The sequence below is a fragment of the Anabas testudineus genome, chromosome 19 (genome assembly GCF_900324465.2).
Source record: "Anabas testudineus chromosome 19, fAnaTes1.2, whole genome shotgun sequence".
Classification (NCBI taxonomy): Eukaryota; Metazoa; Chordata; class Actinopteri; order Anabantiformes; family Anabantidae; genus Anabas; species Anabas testudineus.
The window spans coordinates 14,749,475-14,769,332 of NC_046628.1; the positions used below are offsets into that span (position 1 = coordinate 14,749,475).

Sequence of the window (19,858 nt, forward strand, 5' to 3'; positions counted from 1 at the left end):
GGAATTTAAGCATCGTTTTGTAGGAGACACTATCTCCTTCAGACATTAGTGCAACAAGTCATTTCTCCAGTTTGGCCAAACAGGATAAACACCCACGCAGAGACCAAATTTACACTTACCAATAACACTTTTAGCAAAAGAGGCACTTTTGAGAGTGGCTAGCCCCAGATCTCCTATTTTGACGGAACCAGTAGGCCCTGTGATGAAGATGTTGTCACACTTGAGGTCGCGGTGGATGATGGGAGGAGTGCGCGTGTGCAGGAAGTGAAGCCCTTTGAGGATCTGACGACTCCAGCGCTGCAGCAGCTTCAGCTTCATCTCCTTGAACCTCTTCAAGTACCTAAAACAGAGGAGGATAAAATTAAACATTCCAGTCTAAACAGATGATAGCAAGAGGAGGGAGATTTTAAGTGCCAGAAAATAATTCATCTCTTCGTTTGACAACTCAGGGGAAGTGAGCTAGATTCCTGAATTCTCTCCTTGAACACCTTATTGGGAGAGGAGCGATTCTCCCGTCCTTTTTCTGCAAGTTATACTATAACTTTAAAAGCAAAAGACAAGTTGTCACACACGACAGAAAAGTTCTGTTGTGTTTGGAAAGAGGATATCCGCCACTTGACACATGCGGACACCTTCTTAAAAAAGGATTGTGTATACAAATGAACTTTTAAACATGGAGAACTGGAGACTGGATTCACTGGAGACTCACGTTTTTAGCGTGCCTGACGTCATGAGTTCAGTCACCAGGATGATGCACTTGTGTCCCTTCACAGTTGACTTCCATGAGTCGTGGAATCGGACGATGTTCGGGTGCTGCAGCCCCTTCAGCATCTCCACTTCCTCGCTGAAACGTTGGCGCTCCGCCTTGGTTAGCTTACGAGTCTGCAGAGGAGTAAACACAGCTTTTAGTATAAATATATTGATAGTAGAACTCCACTTATAAGTCTTAGTAGCTTGTACATCTGGTCAGGTTTTGTCAGGGTTACGTAAATATGTAGCAATAAATATAACAAACAACTACACGGGACCAATTTGATAAATGACTTTTACTTCAGCTAATGTGCCCACAGTGGGATTGGAAACCACAGGGTCACCCATTAGGTGACCCTCCAGTTACATAATCCGATTTATCTTTTTTGGGGAGGGCTGTGACTTTACAAGTTTAAGGTGGAGGATTCTGAAATCCACGTAAAACCGAACCAAACACCAAAATCAGGCTAGATGAACACAGGCCTTTTTTGTGCTTCCTCTAGGATGAATGGTCCAATTTAGCTGCTGTTGGAGTAACTCTGCCTGTGGTGGGTAGTTAGTGGAAAACTCCCAGGAGACTTGAGGACCATGAATCCTGCATTGAGACGGATTTCAGGAAAAAATGCTCTGCATATGTTTTTGCTTACAATCAACGTGACCGCTACTCTCTCCTTGTCTGTGCTCTTTCCCAGAAAGCGAGGACGTAACACAGCTAATGTTGATGCTTCGACGCAGCACAGGAGTCAGACTGTCTGAAGTCACACAACGAAAGACCCTATTTACCTACGTCAGTCACCTGTCAGACTGTCATATTACACCGGCCATTCAAACATGAGGCCCTGAGCTTGCAGAGACATAGGTGACTTCTGACCAAGCAGTTTAGTTTACAGTGAATAGTGATGAGTTTATAACACAAACACAAGTTGCAGCTTATTCGTCATAAGTTAAAGCTACATGGTTTGCAAAAAGAAAACCATCTTGAGTCAAGAGTAGAATTCGTGATTATATCGAGTCACCAGACTTAAAGAAAAGTTAATAGATCACACACATGTTCATTCATCTTCTGAGTAAGTTAGTTCAGAGCTGCACTCAGTTTAGCTTTAGCCCCAAATTACAGAAATGGACATCGAAGTTTTACAACTGAGTGTGATTTGAAAACTAAGGAAATACATGTAAACTCATACAAATCATGGTGAAAATGTTTGTGCGTGAGTGAGTGAGTCACTGGGTTTATGGGTTGATGTGCATCTGGATATTTATGTATCTAAGCATGAGAACATCAGACCCCTCTGCAGAAAGCTTTGTCTCCTGTGGATAGTCGCCTGTGTGGAGAAGTGATGGCTGTTTGCAGCACAGTCGGCGCAGCATTAGCTGAGGCGTGCAGCCGAGGCACTTGGAGATCCTGACACTTCCAAAACCACAGGATTTACTACAATTTGGCATGCTTCACAGCACGATTGCGAAATACTGGCATTCCTGAAAGAACCACAATGCTGCTGTGGAAACGCTGAACGCTGTTCATAAAATGGGAGTTGCTGAACAAACTGAGTGGTTAATTCATGTGACTCATCAAAACCAGTGCTCAGCCACCAAAGTGAAGAATTTAAGATGTCAGAAAGTACAGAAGGAAAATTAAATACAGATGGCAACAAGTACGAGCTGTGTTAACATTGTAGTGTTGGAATCTGACTTCAGTGATGTTGGTGCTGGTTAATTTCAGGGTAAAATAAAAATGCCTCCTCCCAGTAAACACACTCACTTAAGCTGTGACTAATAGCAGAAATGAAAACCAAACATGCAGTAATGCCTCCGTTTGATTTAGAGTCATTATACCCGCAGACTACTTAATGTAAGACAAATTTATTAAACATGATTACTTCTCTTACTGCACATAACTACAGTGTGTTTCATATCTATATTTAGTCAGAGGCGCAATGTGATTTCACAAGGAATGAATATTCTACCGACAGCAGTGTAGGACTTCTACTGTATCTAACTTTTCCATGGGATATCTGACTGCATGTATTTGCACCCACCTCTCTCTTCCACCTCCCCTCTTTGAAAAATGAGGCCAAAAAACGTTGCATAACACTAGAGAAGGCGATGCAGGGGGGAGCCACAAAAACAAACCATCTCTGTTTCAAAAAGACATGTGGGTATATCCAGAAACAGAAGAGTGTGAACCTTGGCTAAAAGCTTTCTTATATTATTGTCTCTTCTAGCTGGATGATTTATTCTTAGTGTCTGGAAGGTGTGTGTGTGTTGAGTTGGGGGGTCTGCATTAGCTAGGGGTGGAAATACTTGGGCTTGGTGCCACATACGTGGAGTTACATAAGAAGTGTTGATGGTAGAGGAGCCACTGGTATTAAAAAGACCCTGTCAGTGCCCCTATTATGACAACCAGGACATGAACACTAGATCTCAGCCAACGTTTGCACCAAACCAGGTGGTGTACGCTGTGGCTTAATACAGGAACAGTAAAGTCTGGCCAGGATTTGGGTAAAATCCAGCCAGTGTGTGGATACACTGTGGTACCGGCAAGAATCCTGACAAACCTTAGAGAGAAAAGTAGGGCATGTAAAAAATGGATCCAGTCAGACTACTTATAGCTTTGAGGGATGGACGGGGGGTGAGATGTAGGACTTTCAATACAGTTTTACATAGTCACATATTGAATACTTCCAAATTTTGAAAAGAATATTTATTTGTAAAGAATGTAAAAATGATATTTTTATCCATTAAAAGGATAAAGTCAATGTATTTTTCTTATTGTCAACAAATCCCATAAAAGGGCTAAAATGTAATTAAATTTAATATAGAATTTAATATAATACCATGAAGTAAGATTGAGTAGTAGTAACTTTTTTACGATTCCTGAAATACCCTCTATTTGAGCTTTTGAGGGACAAACTGATAAGGTTCCTTCACAGAGTCCTTTTGTTGACAGAGTTCGCTGGAGAGAACCTGCACAGCTTCAGCAAACCACTGTCCATCAGAGGCGGTGTCGACTGACTCGCCAAGCTCCAGGATTGAGGTCAAAGGCAACATGGTAAGAAAAACAAAAAAAACCTGACCTCATGCCTCTAAGACTTACATACCTGCCCTGACTGACATACACTTCGCATAAACCCGCACGTAGGCACTCGCCCTGGACAGTGTTGCATTTAGGTGGCTGCAGGTGGGAACTGAGGTGGCAGTGTGCTCTTTCCAAGGAAAACCCAACCTGTTCTGTAAATGCAGTGGGCAGAGAGAGGTTAGCCATTAATCTCGTAAGGATTGAGGCCTCAAACCTGCTGGTGACTGCTGTTCTCACTCGGAGAACTTGACCCGACGGTGGAAGAGATGTAGAGAAAGGATTACACTCGTGCATCTCGGTAGTGAAAAGTTGGCTGTCAAACAAATCTTCACATGGTTTAGATGCTTTTTCAACATAGAAGCTTATGAGGACAAACTATATAATTGTGACACACTTTCTAACTTACCTCAAACCTATTTTGGATTATTTGCACTGCTATTTACTGTTTACTTATCGGTCAACATATACTGTACACTACTACCGATATATCTGCTGTAAGCTAATATAATAAACCAATAGACACTAGCCTGGATTTATCGGTCCAGCTCTGCATGAGTACAAGGCTGCCGTCTGTGCCGTGTACATGTCGTCTTAAAAAGTATTGCACCACCTTGTTTGAGAGACTAAGATTGATTTGTTTGAGAGCTGGGCGGCCTTGTATCTTTAGTCTATTTACTTTGTTATTCTTGACATCTCTTAACCTGTCTGGTGTTTGCTTTTAGTCTTCTATAAACTGCTCGGCGGTTTCTTAAATAATCCTCTTACCTTTCATGCTGAGCATTGACCTGTGCAATTATAGTAAGTGGTGACTTTTCCTTGCACGCTACAAACCTGCTCCACCTCATTTCTTCCCATCTATAGGAACTGTATGATTGTCTTTTGTTGTGCTTCCTAAATGGCAGCTTATGAACACTGCATGTACGTACCAGTGTAACCTGTGACACTTTTCAGCCATCTCAGGTCATGGTTAAGCAGAAACCCGATTCAATACTCACCTCGTCCTGACCAAATAACCCCGCTGTGTTACAAACAACCTCCCTATATTAGCAGTTCCCTCATTGTAATAAAGAGAACAGTGTGAATGAAAAACACTTTCTCCCCTTCAGCAAACCCAGTGAACAGCAGAAATATCACAAGATTACTGAAGGACACAACCTGTAAGATTTTTGTTGTCGAAAACACAGCAGAGCAGTCATGACAACATGAGGAAGTAACAACTTTAAGATAAAGTCATTGATTATTAGCATTCTACAGCTACTTAATGGAGCAGCTGTGTGAGAATTCAATAAACGAGTCATGTGTCACATGTGCAACTTAATTTAATAATAATATAATTTAGCAGCTCATCATCCTGCACTCTGAGTTACTGAAAGCTGTATGTTACAGGTAGGTAAACTGGCACAGCGGACACAACAGCCTGTCATGTTTCGTCACAGTTACGTCTTCGACTGCCGTCAGGGGCCGAGGCGAACGCGTGGGCTCTTAACCCCGATTAGACCGAGTCAGCTGGTCGGGCAACCTCGGCAGCCAGAAACAATAATCTGTGTGTGAACACCTTTACTACAGGGCATGTTTCTGACCAGCACCACTTGGAAGACGAAGAAGAAAGAAGAACATAGGTATTTTAATGTGATCACCACTTGAAAATTATCTCTGACATTTCTAAAGGGAACTCCCTTCGCCCTAATCATTTTTAAATGCTTACAATAATTAACATCCTCGATACAGTTAACACACTACAAGCCTCAACAGGTACATGACAAAGCATATATGCCAGCTTTAGAAGGTATATCCCTTTTGGGCAGATTCCTTAAATCATCTGGCGCCGTTTTTTTGCTGCAACTGTATTTGCACATACTTGTTTCAATGATTCGTTCAAGCCTACGTGGGTGTCACACAGGGGATGAATGAAAATACTACAATGAAAAGTCTCTAGGTCATTAATTTAAGTAGAATGTTAGAAAAGTAAACCCCATGTTTTGCAGATGAAATATTGACACCATTAAAAAAGGGTTTATAAGTTGTGTGTAATGGCGTAATAATGGGTTAGTATATCATTTACGTATGCTCAGTTATAAGTCAATACTACAAACAATGTTTACAATACAGTTAGAAATGCTGGTAAGTTGTTAACACAGTCTGCAGCAGCAAATACTAGTTGTTTGGCTTAATGAATAAAAAGCAATTTTCATGCCAAAGGAGATTAATAATCAATCATTTTTTAAAAATTGGCAACCTATAAAATTGCTCATGGTTTAAAAATTATCTTTAATCGTTACAGGAAGTGTTTGAAATTCAAACAACTATTCGTTTTTCTATTAATGGCAACATCCCCATGCAAAAAGCTCAGCACATCTTTAGTTTACTGTGTGTTTGGCAACTACTTGTACTTCACATTAGCTCAAGCTCCAAGTGTTGGTGGGGTGGGGGGGGGTGGGGGGGGTTACAGCATAGTATTACACTGACAAACAAGGATGTGCTATCAAGTGCCACTAGCAACCAGGACTGGATATAGTTGACCAAGGGATGGTATGCAACTGGTGCCTCTGTCACAGGAAGGCAACAACATAAAAGATTTATGAATCCTCGACTCACTGCTCAACTCTCCAAACCAGACTCAAAATGATGGATATTTTGAGAGAATAAATGTGAGCACCGACTTTAGTCACCTAAAAAGCTTCACGATAAATATGAACTAAGACAACACAGTTTTTCTGTTGACTGAGAAGACACGTTCTAGTGTTTGTTGATGGGTGCTGCACGGTGCTGGACCCCAAACAAGTAAAGACGTGGCTCCAAATGGTCGATTCATCCCAGGACTCACATGGCAACTCAGATCACGTTTACACTCCTGACACCTTCATTTTGCGTTCTCCAATACACACACACGGTCACAATTGAGAAATGACCAGAGGTTAGCTGGCTAGCTTTCCCTTCCTCCAGAGTCACAACAGCTATTAAATCAAGGTTTTTGGTTTGTTTAGAAAGCAAGACCCGGCCTCTCCAGGGCCCAAGCTACAGGGTAACCACGTGTTTTTTTTTTTTTTACTCTAAAGGAACAGTCATGCAATCACACACTGTCAATGCTGAACATACGGAGGAGAAAATAGATTTTTCCAGAGCAAATCATTTCATTATGTTTTTTCTGAAGGCCTCCATGTGAAAGTTGACAACTGTGACAGAAGCTAGGAGCACTGAAACCATAAGTCAGTGAGTATTATTATCATTATATTTATTATAATGCACAATTATTGTATCATAAAATCATATTGCTAGTGTCATTCTGTAATATTCCTGTGTTCATTTATTGGCTTTTTATAAACAGAAATGAAGCTGTAAGTGCACAACTGTACAAAACAGATCTGTCCACAATATCTGTGGACAGATATTGAATAGTAATAGTAATAGTAATAATGATAATGATAGTAAAGCAAACATGCAGTAAATGCACACACTAAATTACAGATAGTCACAATTTGTATACTACTGTGAATACAGGCCTCAGGTGTGTAAGTATAATGATATTTATGAACAACAGTTTTGATAGATAGTTAGGAAGTAATCTGACAGTTAAGGGCTTGTCCCAGTAGGAGTAAACATTACATGTGCCTGCACACACATATTGACGTATACTGTACAAGACTGCAACAGAAACCCTAACATGTCAGACACAAGTAACAACAACATGTAACATGGAGGCTGATGGAAATGTAGTTTTAAAAACAGTAACTTTCTTTTTCACAACATAACCAACCCGCCAGTGTTGGAAAAGTTCAACGGAGATTTCAAAAGAAAACACACTGTAGGACCCATGTAATTAATGTGAACACAAAAGGATTCTTCCACATATTTATGTCATTTTGAAAGATATCAGATGATAAAACCTGCACAAGACACAAGCTTGAGCTTCATCTGAACAAAATCAAGCAGTCCTAGTGATTGTATAATATATGGGTCACCAAAGTACTGTTAGTGGAAGCTGGAAAACTTTTAAACAAACCTGGACGACTTACTGAAATCTCTCACATGAACTATCAATCTACAGAGGGAACCTAATAAAGGTAGTGACTCAGCAGAGACTGTGCCTTTGCCAATGACACACTTGAGTGTTTAAAAGTACAATAGCTCGTTTATTACATCTGGTGGATGGAAAACCTGTTTCTAATCTGTTTTCCATGTTCTGTTCCCAGTCGAAGTCTGGCACTATTACATGTATTCCCTGATGAGCACTGCTGGTGGATGCATTTTCCTGATCCTTTCCTTGTTATGACAGAAGGTAAATGATGCTTTCTGATACTTTAAGTCAATGAAATTAAATGTTCACAGAATATTCTGGATGTTTGATAAGGTCCCAAACAGAATAGAAAATCAAACAGAGAGTCAGATTACTGTGTTTGTATGTGTTGGGAGTCTGACTAACACAGGCCTATCTGGGCTATCGTGTTTAGCTTTCTGTTAATCAAAACTTAGATAAGCTTACACAAGCTATTGAAAAGGCATTACTGTAAAATACTATAACTCTAAAAATGAATGAAGCTGTTTATGAACCCTCAATCTGCTTACTTAACTCGACGTTTATTGTTTATTACATTGACAAACACAGAGGTACAGGTCTAACAAACTGCTCATCAAGAAAAACATTTCATTGTACTTAAAAATAATATAATATTATTATATGTTTCTTTAAGACTTCTTCTTAAGGCTTCTCTATGTAGGTCTTCTAAGTCTTTTAAGCAACTATTTCACTTAAAGGTCACAGAACATGACAACCTCCTCCAGCGTGGATTAGGTGGGAAGCAGGGTATCGTCAACTGCCAATCACACGGCTAAGACATACTGTACTATACGTACAAACTCATTCACTCTTATCTTCACACCTGTGAGCACTTTGGTTTCCCATAGACACATACGAACACACCAAATAGCCCAAGGGCCCTGAACACAAAGCCACCATGCTGTCCCAGCTTGTGCCTACAGTATCCACCCTAAAAGAGACAGTAGCACACTGTGCACAGCAGCCAATGAGAAACTGTTATCTAGTTTTAGCCCTGGGTGCACGCTGTATGATACAGACAAGCTGTATCTTGCAGAACAATCACCAACTCATTGCATTTTCAGTGTGCGACGAATGGTATAGGTGGCACGGTGGGGCCTTTCCTTTCGGTCAGAGCAGAGCTGATGCAAACAGTCAAAGTGACGCACTGCCCTGTGTAAATGAAGTCTATCGTGGGCCTCCTTCACTTTCTCCTCAGAGCAACATTGGCTAGTCCTGATAAGCCCGGAGCTCGCTGCACCGCAGGCCCCGCAGGCCCCGCAGGCCCCGCAAGGAAACACAGTGTTGATGTTGGCTACAGTCGAACTAATAGATAGCCCTCAGCCTGTGTTATGTCACCGAACACTGGCCGTATTCAGATTACGGTTACGCAGCCAGGGCAGCAAAAGAGAGGCGTTTGTGCCAAAGTCGATTTATGCTTTCTTTGTTTAACATCATAAGTCAGAATACAAACTGTGCAGATCCAGTAGCAACACATTAATAAGGTTTTACAGCTTTAATTTGATCTGGTGCTAGTGCAGCTTCCAGTTCTCACTACCCCATGAGCCCACTTTCTCTGCTATAGTTTACTACAGCAGGGGTGATATAAATCTCCCATTACCACTACACCCCCTCCTCTTTTCCTTCTCTCACTTCTTTTGTCCTCAGGTAACTCTGATACCTTGAGACTAATGACTTTAAACAACCAGATAAGTTGTCAGTTAAACTGTTGATAATAGTATACGTCATGATGATGACTTATTATGATGATGAATGAACGAAACAGTGAGCAACTTATTAATAATGATCCACAATATGTTCAGGAGACAAGTGTTATAATTATGTGTGTTGCACTTTTTCAACTTTGCATCTCAGAATGGTAGAAAACTGCCTTAATGCTGCAGTACTTTTAAATCTTGCATGACTGAAGTGTTGGTTGAAGTATGAGAATGAAACATAACAGTGTACCTTCTGGAAACTGCTCCTTGAATAATCGGGTATTGTGCAAGCCATGCCCTTTAAAGGGGCTCACCAAAAAGGATATGTGCCTGAGTGCACTCCTTCCTATCAGTGTGCTGTTGCGTTCACGGTTTGTTGTGTGGGATAAAACCACGCTCATGACGCCGTGTGATTTCATGTTTGATGCATGTTTATTAGAGATCAGTGATATACAAAAGAATTACAGCAGGTTATAAATCGTCCTTTGTGCAACACAGTGAGCACAGTGAAGGTGAATGCAAGTGGGAGGAGACCGTACGATGGCTCATCCATTTTTTATCAGCTCTACGTTTCATTCAAAACTATTTCTTTGGATCTTTTGTTATGCGGCACACATGTTTCAGTATATCTGAGATACACTTTAATTTGTTTTTATTGTTCATAGCACAATCCTGGTCATACACTAATCTTAATAAAACAGGAAAACAAAAAACCACAGTGGGACAGGTACACTCAAAAGAAAGTAACCACATGAGGAAACTGCACAGGGAACGCAACTGTAATGTAAACACAACGCTCTGATGCCACTGAGTGATTACTTTTGTATAGTTTTACAGCCTTGATACAAGTGATTTAGTTTATGAGCGCTGACGTAAGCTCGGTCAGTTTCTTTTCTTCTGTGTTGGCTGATCTCGGTGTTGCATTTCATGCCCAAATCTAAACGTGTTGTTTACTCTTTGTGTGCAAGCACAAAGATTCTGTGGACGCCACCCTGTCGGGCCTGTGCCCCATGTTATACTACATACTCTACACAGGAGAAAAGCAGTGAGTGTCTCAATGAGAGTTATGACTAATTGAAAGGATGATTTGTTTAAGTGGGAATCAGCTAAAGCAGATGCTGTTTGAACTTTCTTCATGTTCTAAACTCCCTGCAGATTACAGCTCAGGCTCTGTAATACATAGTTAAAAGAGCTTAAGGTTTTTCTACCTGACTTGTAATGACGCACCTTCGACTGCTGCTACATCAACATTACATGAGTGGTTGTGTTTAGCCACCAACAGCCAGCTTTTGTGTTCGTTTCAGGGGTACATGGGGAGGACGGGATAGTGATTTTGGTTAAGCGGGCGGACTGCAGCTGAGTCCGTCTCTTTGAGGTTAACTTATCACAACAGTAACCATATCAACAATGGCCACCTTTAAGCTTATTAGGGGTGATTAAGGAGCTTAACTGGGCTCATGCCTCAAGTAAAGAGATGAAATGGCATACTTGTTTCCAACATGGCCCCTAGCCACAGAGCCACAACATAATGCCTTGCCCTTTTCATTCCACAAGAGTTTAAACAGAAGTACGCTTTAAAAGTCACAGCATATAAATGATGTGTTTGACCTGAGGGAAGAGATCTGTGTTGCAACAGTGCAGGTAGAGCCCGAGCTCAGAGCCCGAGAGTGACTCTCTACCTCCCAAACAGACACCTGTTGTGTGAACTGACAGGTCGGCTCTTGAGGCACAAGTCCCCACCTGCTGGTGCTGGAGCTTGAGCTTTGGGGGCAGATTCACTTCACCCTGTATAATCCCTGACTGTCTGTGCTCCAGTTTCTCTCGCAGAGCTCGAAAGGAAAACAAAGATGACCTCTGTGTATTTTACTGATTAAAAGTGGAAGGCGTTTTTATGAGTAGTTGCACCTTTAAACTTTCACTGGCTTGAAGAATAGACTGTTAGGAATAACTTTAAATGTAGTTCAATGTCAGTGGCACAGGGCTTAATTTGAGGGTTAGAGAGCACGGGGCACAACTCCACACCTAAGACGGCTCATATGGCTGACAGATACTGATACAAGTTCACGTCACACACATTATGGCAAATGTTAAGGGTGAACTTAAAGCTTAAATCTTTAAATCCTCGCCGTGCTATCAAACCATGTACGCATGAGAGGTGGCAGCTGTTATCCAGGCTGTCTGGTGCCTGAACGAACGCCAAACGCGGGCATTTGGCCGACATCTATACAAATTTACAGCACACTACCTATCATCAACAGACGGAGACATACCAACTGTATTTGATCTGCTTATTAGTGACATTTACATGTTTCAAATCAGGATATCTGGACATGATCAGGTCCCATCACACGTAGAAACATTCCAACCCACATGTGGCCCTAACATCAGATCATCAGAGCTGCATTTAAATGATCTATTGCTTCTTGTTGTTTATAGTTTGCACGTGAGACACTCGGCTAACCTTGGTGTCACCGGTTCAAAATGAAAACAGAGATTAGAGGGATCATGACAGGAGAGTGGTTCAACTGGAGCTGACTGCTGACAGGGTGACCTGGGTTGCCGTACACAGGTTTGACACAGCCCAACTCAAGGTCAACAAGGAATAATATGCAGTAAATTAGATGTTTCACATCAACCCTGAGGTCCTGAAGAGGTATTAGAGTGAAGTGGGGTTGGAAAGCATGCAAAGTATAAGCCTACAGCATATTCCTGTCCCTGTCTGTGGAAAGATATGCTGCAGTAAACTTTGTGCAACACTGGTGTAAAGAAATGAGCTCCGGAGATTAATAGACAGATGAAAAGGTTCACTTAATTTATAAAACTAAAAAAACGACATTTAAAATAAATTAAAGGTGTGATCAAACATCAATAAATAAGTCATCCTACCTGTAGCTCACACCATGCCACCTCCACAGTGGTCTCAGTGTCCAGTCCCTTGTAGACCGTTTTGAAAGACCCCCTTCCAATCTCTATGTTGAATTTGAGGTACCTTCCATCAGGTGAAGTTGCCACCGCTTTGGTCTCCACGTCCTCTTTCTCTTCCTGCTCCCACTGAGTGTCAAACGTGATGCGAGACAAGAGCTTGTGTTGTTTATTTTTAAGTTCACTTTCAGAGTCCGAGCTGGCGTCCTGAGCTCTGGGCCTCGGGGCGGAATCCCAGTTACTAGCCGGGGACTCAGGGTCGGGGTCCTGGCTACAGGGGGGTGTGTTAGAGCTGGTGCCGGGGCTGGAGACAGGAGACGGTGACTGTGGAGAATCATCCGTTTTTTCGTCCTCTGCTCTGGACTCGGACAGTGTTAGAATATTCTCAGCTGACCAGGACAAAGCTTTGGAGAGCGCGCCGCTGTACAGAGGTGAATCAATGTCCATACTAATTTTCTGCAGCCCGTAAGAGTTTCTCCGTGCGCCCAAACCGTGCGTCCTCAGCACGGAAGGCACCAGGGATAGGCAGTCATCGGCCATATCCACGGACAGGCCTGGGAAGCCGCGTCCTGGGATCTCAACCTGAGCGTGTGACATTGGAGCAGGTTCAGCGCCTTCTTCACTTGGAGCCTGATGACATTAGGAAAACAGAGCACCGTTAGTTTTAAGTTCTGTGTTAGATCTACATGATGCCAGAGAAGTCAGTGGCTTCAAAACAAAGGCATGCCACAAAATAACAGCTCTGTAATATGAGTTAGATCAAAAGATTAACTCTGACTTTTCTATATATATATATATATATATATTTCTCAACTATCATATGCAACAATGCTCAACCTTATAAATATTTCATAACTGTGTAAAAACACAAAATGTACTCACTGTTCACATCCGCAGGGTAAAAAACATTTCACATAAACGCACATGAACGCATAGCTGCTTTCAAAGAATCCTTGTTGACCTCCTCTCTTCTCTTTGCAAAGTCCTCAGCCATAACCTCCGGTGGAAGGACGGTGTTGCCTATATCAACAGAGCTCAGGAGGGCTGTGCGTCCTGCGCGCTCCCGGTGTGCGCTCCCAACTCCGCCCCTCGCAGCTTTGACGCGCTAATAGGCCAAATCCAGAGGGAGTCATTAGGAGGAGAATTTGAGGAGAGTGTGTAAACTGTCGGTGTGTTCTTGGGAATTTCATTAGTGTTTTCATTTTCATTTTGGACACGTTATGTTCAGCAGATACAGATCAGCGAATTTCCTTTAACATTTAAATTAAAGCAGTACTGTGGGACACTCTGGCGTGAAATAGGACTTTCAGGAGGATCCATATCTTTTGACGTTTACTTGCATTGATTATTTGAACAGGTGCCAGACGCAGTCCACATCTTGTTCATTTCACAGCCTGTGCGCAAAAGCTGCAGAACATCATGTCTCAACAGCTCCTCGAGTTCTTCTGAATGAAGATAGAACTGATGAGTCACGTCGGTCGCTTTGTGTCTGTTGCCGTTTGATTAGCCTGAATGGGAGGTTGCCTGCTCAAAAGGGGAGTGTGCAGCGTGTGAGCCGACAGGGGGCGCCACAGCGCGGAGACTTGTTGCTGTTGAAACAAGACGCCTTTATCAGCCAAGGCCACACTAGGCCCCACCTGTCCCGCAAGTGTACTCTTGGTGTTATCAGCAAAATACACAAGATTCCCTGGAGCTGTATCGTCCCCACAAACAGGGACACAGCAGCACATGATGTGAGTGGACCATGCAGTCATCTGGTCATTCAGAGCAGCTGCAGGCAGAAAGTAGAGCACAACATCTCCATCACTGCGGAACCAATCCGCACGTCTGCGCACCGTGGGGGCGCTGTTAACGCGACACCAAGAGTGTAAAAGACTTTATGCAAAAGCTTGAGAATGAAGTTAAGTGTTAATACGTTTTCAAGTACTCGGGAGAAACATCAATTTAGCAAATTTCTAATTTATTTTCCTACAGGATTTAAAAAAGAAAATGAAAATAAAGAAGCAATAACAGGAGCGTCACAGTATCTACTGCACAACAAGAAGAAGAAGAAGAAGACAGCAATCTGTACATGAAGTCCAGTAATATTACACAGCTGAGTCGAGCCAGGTCTGGTGGTCCTTAACTCCATGGTGGTCCTCCTCTGGAAGCATTTATTGCCAAAATAAAGTCCTTGTGGTGTTGGGATCTGGAATTTCTTTGGGATGGATGTTTGGTTCAGAGGAATAACAGCCGAGCAAATATCCAGAACTAATTATATCAAGTACATTTATTAACAGGGGAAATTGGGATAAAATAGTTCTATTTACAGTAAAGATGGAGGAAAGTTACAGCTGATGAGGAAAAACGTCCCCTAATATATTCAGACATGATAGTATTTAGTCCCCTGATAGACTCATTGCATGTTTAAATGGCAACAGACGTTACCTGTGACAACATTAAACACAGTGTCACCAATGCTCTTTTCCCCAAACACAAAAATTATATTGGTTCTCTTCCAATAAGAAAAGGCAACAATTGCAATACCAGCATCCTCTGTTGGACTTTGAGGTGCACCTTGTGTAGCCTTAAATGGCTAAATGGCTCATATTGTACCGTACAGGTACAGTATGAGGGCTCCTAAACAGAGTGTGTGATTCCAGCACCATTTAGAAGAACTTGACCCCTTTCCCATCGTCCATGGTGATGACCTCTGCCTTGCCGTCTGTCTGTAAAGCCTGCAGCGAGCGCAGCAGCATCCACTCTTCTAAACCGTGGAACTCTGCAGGAGTAAAGTTTGTTAGGAGATACAAAGAGAATAAACGGTTAATATTAATTATTATTATATAATAACAACAAAACAAATAAAATAACATTTCTAATTCTGTGACGTATCTCAACACTTGACACAGGTCCTAAACTTTACATCTGCTTATTTTAAGTGTTCACATTTACGAGTAAATATATAGTCTGGAAAAAGGATCCTCATGGTGCCGTACCTTCACCTTCTGTGTCATCACCATTAGACAGCTCATAAAGTGTAAACACAGAGTTGACCATCCCATTTTTGGAAACCTAAAATGTTAAAGAACAGGTCAGAGGTCAATTTCTAAGACGAGTGCTGACATATTTATTAAAACAACAAAGCTTGAAAGTTATTTTTACATTGGAAAAGTGAGCCCTGAGGCACTTGGGTATAAATAGCATTTAAAAAAGTATTATTTCAACAAACAGTCTTCATCAGAAATGAGGAGATTGTTTATAGCAGGAAGGCTGCAGAGCCTTTTTGACAAGTCTTGTCGAACCATCAAGTGCTTGTTAAAAGCATGATAAAGTGCATCAACACTGTACTCATTAGTCAGTGCTGTGATAAGGTGCAGCCAGCTATGCAGAAGACAACTTCAACAACCACAGAGTTGTGTTGCAACATGTGGGTGTGCAAAATATTTGCTGGCTCTCCTCTTGCTTTTTCTGGATGGCACCTGCTGTGATACTCATTTTGCATCTGCAGCAACTCTCCCAATCTTTGTTTGTGCTGCTATAGCCTTAACCCATCCACCTTCAAATCTTCATCTTTTTAGTGAATCGACTGAAATGATTTGAAACTGGATTTTAAAAACTATTAATACTACAATTACATGAATTTTAATGATTTGGATTATTTTTTACTATGTGGATACACATAACTAACGATCTGTCCTTTCATCCACCCACTTGTCTGTCAGAGCATGATGATGAAAATGTATTTCCATTATCGCTCAGCAGCAAAAGCGACATGTTTTATTATTTGTTAATTTACTTTATTAATTCTTGTCATTACTTTTCTACATAAAAGAGATGTAAACACCCGCCCCCTCATGTGGACCCTGAAAACTGAGTTAGTTAAAGTTAAGACAGGCATGTGTGACTCAGGCCAGAGCGAATATCACATATCACAAACAAATACTTGTTGTTAACTGAAATATAATGACATCACTGTCAAATTAGTAATTTAGCACCACCGTTGAGTATAGAAATGAGGCTTTTCTAATCGATTACTCTGATTACTGAAACACATTTTTCCATTCATTAAGAATTCCAGATACTAAAATGCATGTAAATAACACTGTCTGCAGAGAGTACATATAATTACAGGATGTCCTTCCATTGGAATAGATATCATATAACAGGTATCTTGTTCATTCTCTTAGAGACTTTAATAACATCAGAATAGCATGATGCTACTTACTACCTATGACAGCAGCACTCACTGATCTTTCACATTTACCTCTTATTTATTTCTTTTAAGAACATTTGCTTCTTCTCTTTCATTCTTTATAAGCCCCACAGATATACAGAAATCTACAGCTTCACAGATACGGTACAGTATGTGCCACACTTTGATGACTCACCCACTGGTATATTAACTTGCCCCACTCCTCAGGTCGTCTCCACATGACTAAACACCGAGATTTGTTTTTGTCCAACCATTCCACGTTGCCTAAGGCCAGAAAAAGATAAACAATAATGATAAAAAATGTTTATTACAGCTGAAATGAATTAACAGTGAGACAATGAGATGATTATATCTCATCTTAACAGTGCACAGACATTTGGACTGAACATAATTTACCCTTTTTCCTTAATTCCTCGAACACAACTTGAATTGCTTCCATTGACAGTTTTCCTGGAATTTAGTTAAGGGCTGACAAAACATAGAGGAGAACCAATCAATCAATTTGAATCTTGTTCTCAGCACAAGCATGGACAAAACCTGGCCTTACAAACACCACTGGCACTAGAAAAACTGACTTATAGAGGAAAATGTTTTTAGGAAATCCTGTAAATGCGACTTTCTGTGCTCTGCTAGGTATGTAGCACTGTATTACAAAGCATTTAAAGCCTAAGCTTATTGTGACTCTATTGTACTATGATGTGTATCATCTTTAATATCCTCTAGCTAAAGAGGAAATGTACACTCCAGTCTACAAAGCCTTGATTTGAAATTCACATTAAACAACTGTAAACATAAAAAAGACAGTGAGGATGATTTGTTGAAAGTGCAGTTTGAGAATAAATAGAATAACATGTTGTTCAATCTGCTATGAAACGCAGAACTGGTCCACAGCTGGTCTGTTAGGATACGTTCTGTCTTCTTGTTGTTGAACACGGGGCTTTCCTGGGCCTCCATGACATCCAGGGTGTAGAGTTTGTGATGCCGACAGTAGGACAGAACCAGGGAACACCATGCTGCCAGCTGTTTCTGTCTCGTGTCAACATTGGGCTGTAGCCTGTTTACAAAGAGAGGAACAAAAGACGCAAAAACACAGTCACCACGAGGTAAACAGTAAGGCAGCAGGAACAGAAAAAACAGGTTAGATTTGATCCATGTGGGCCTCACTAATAATTTTGTGGCTAGATAGGATAGAAAATCCTGCAGCCAGGTCGCGAAACCATTTCAGGACAGTGTGGGCTGTTGTAGCAGCATATTATTACCCATTGGTTTGTAATTACACTGCACGTTTATATGCACTTAAGTAACCAGGCTATAGTCGGTATTCTCATGTAAAAAGGAAACCTGGTTTCTGCAATCAGGATAGGGGATTAGAGAAAGCTTTTCCCAGGTACATTTCTTACTAAGAGGCTTGATTTTTCTGCCAGTAGAAACCAGGTTTCTAATCATCTTTTAACAGGAGTGCATGTACAAAACAAAGGCTGCAGACACTCAGCACTATACTACTTTTAGCAGAGAGGAACACCTTGATGAAAGTAGAAATCATCACGCTGAGCAATGCATCCTCATTTTTAAAACAATTCCACCAAAAATCTGAATAAAACTCAAACTGATACAAAGTGCTGTGTACACGTCCAAAATAGTAACTTTTCACAGTGATTCTTTCGTTCAGTTTGTGCTGTAAAAAAGTGTGTTGTGTCTTATAGTGCCGTCAGTCAGCACTGCCTACACATCTTTCAATAAAAATAAATAAATCCAGAAGGCTGTCTCTTCTTCAAGAGGAGGGCAAATACGTTCTCAAGCACATTCAGTAGTTACATAATAATGTTAAAGATGTAGAAATTGGACCAACTTAAACCATGGAAAGCAACACAGAAAACAGTGTAAATCGATAATGATACACACTACGTAAAACCAATGACACAGCCCAAAAAGGCATCTCTTTCAGCCTTGTCCATTTATCCAATAATAACTACATGATATAATCAGTATTCATGAAGAAAGCAGAGGACAGGAGACAAAAGTAATCAGTTATCACATATTGGCAGTGATTTCTAATAAAGCAACATTAAAACACTGAAGTTACTGTGCTACTGAAACTTAAACAGTTATCTCAACAATGAGGGAATATGCTAAATTTGTTTTTGAAATTAAACTCACTACTTTCTGAAACACTACATCTATAGACCGTGCAAAGTGCTAACAGCACAGTGTCTATCTAAGGTTACACCTGTTCTATTGGTAGCAGCTAGCAAACATAGCATGCATATATCTGTGATTATAAATATGTCCAGTAGCAGTACAACCAAAACCAGACCAACAAATCTCATGGCATAAGTTAAGGAACTCTCTGTAACAGTGATTATTGCTCGGTGACTATGTCAGCATTGTTTAACCTCGTATGTTTTGGTAGCTAAGTTAGCTGACAGCTGAAGTTGAGGCACTGTTGACTATCAAAACACTCATAGCTGTAGCTCTCACATATCGCACACAAGATACTAGATTATCTAAATGTAGATGTGTTTTAAATATATACATACGCTGAGCCGTAATAGGTCGCTGAATTAAAACGACTTTAAAAATAACTTTAGAAAGTTAGTAGTTGTATAAATCCACTTCCTTAGCAATCTGATCCGTTTAGCTAGCTGGCCGGCTAACATGATGCTAGCCCACAAAACAACACATTTCGATTCAAAAACATAAACAAAGGAGTGTAACGAGCAGAGTTAAATGTTACTTTCAGAAGGTGCGTTGACATACATTTCAGAAAACGCTGACTTACGTAAAAAACGGTGGGAAATTATACTGCCAGGGCCACTCAAAACTCATTGCAGCTGATGAGGCGTTCAGCTTCCGGAAGTGAGTCCACCCTCTGAAATGTTTCCGACTAAAAACACTGATTTTCCAAAGAGTGTACAAGGACAATAATACAAAAAGGCAAACATACTAAATGTATATAAATAAAATTAATTATATAATGAAAAATGTGGTGGAACATAACACATAGAGTATCTACAGTAAGCACTCTGACAGCTTTGTGCATTTATCCACCTGTGGTTTAATTATGCTTTGGGTACAATTTATCCGCCCCCCCTCAGTGTTACAACACTCCCCACTAAGAAGTTATGAGTTTCATAAAATAATGTTTGTGCATAGAATAAATCCAC

General features: G+C 40.9%; 2 protein-coding genes across 3 annotated transcripts in view; both read right to left on the minus strand.

Annotated features, from left to right (window-relative positions):
* wnk4a (WNK lysine deficient protein kinase 4a) overlaps positions 1–13,683 on the minus strand; it is a 32,887-nt gene extending 19,204 nt beyond the window's left edge. The window contains exons 1-4 of one of the 2 annotated variants that reach the window (XM_026350661.1): positions 13,382–13,683; positions 12,464–13,129; positions 710–882; positions 120–340 (exon numbers count right to left, since the gene is read on the minus strand). In XM_026350661.1, the coding sequence (XP_026206446.1) occupies positions 120–340; positions 710–882; positions 12,464–13,096 (1,027 nt within the window). In that variant the 5' untranslated portion in view covers positions 13,097–13,129; positions 13,382–13,683. The remainder of the gene's footprint in view (positions 1–119; positions 341–709; positions 883–12,463; positions 13,130–13,381) is intronic. The other variant, XM_026350660.1, reaches the window with a different exon arrangement.
* A 1,067-nt stretch (positions 13,684–14,750) lies between these two features.
* vps25 (vacuolar protein sorting 25 homolog) lies at positions 14,751–19,571 on the minus strand. The gene is made up of 6 exons (XM_026350664.1): positions 19,474–19,571; positions 17,603–17,748; positions 17,091–17,144; positions 16,870–16,958; positions 15,478–15,553; positions 14,751–15,260 (listed from the first exon to the last, which is right to left on the minus strand). The coding sequence occupies exons 1-6, from the start codon at positions 19,518–19,520 to the stop codon at positions 15,148–15,150; spliced, it is 525 nt and encodes a 174-aa protein (XP_026206449.1). The 5' UTR covers positions 19,521–19,571; the 3' UTR covers positions 14,751–15,147.
* Between the last annotated feature and the right edge of the window lie 287 nt (positions 19,572–19,858).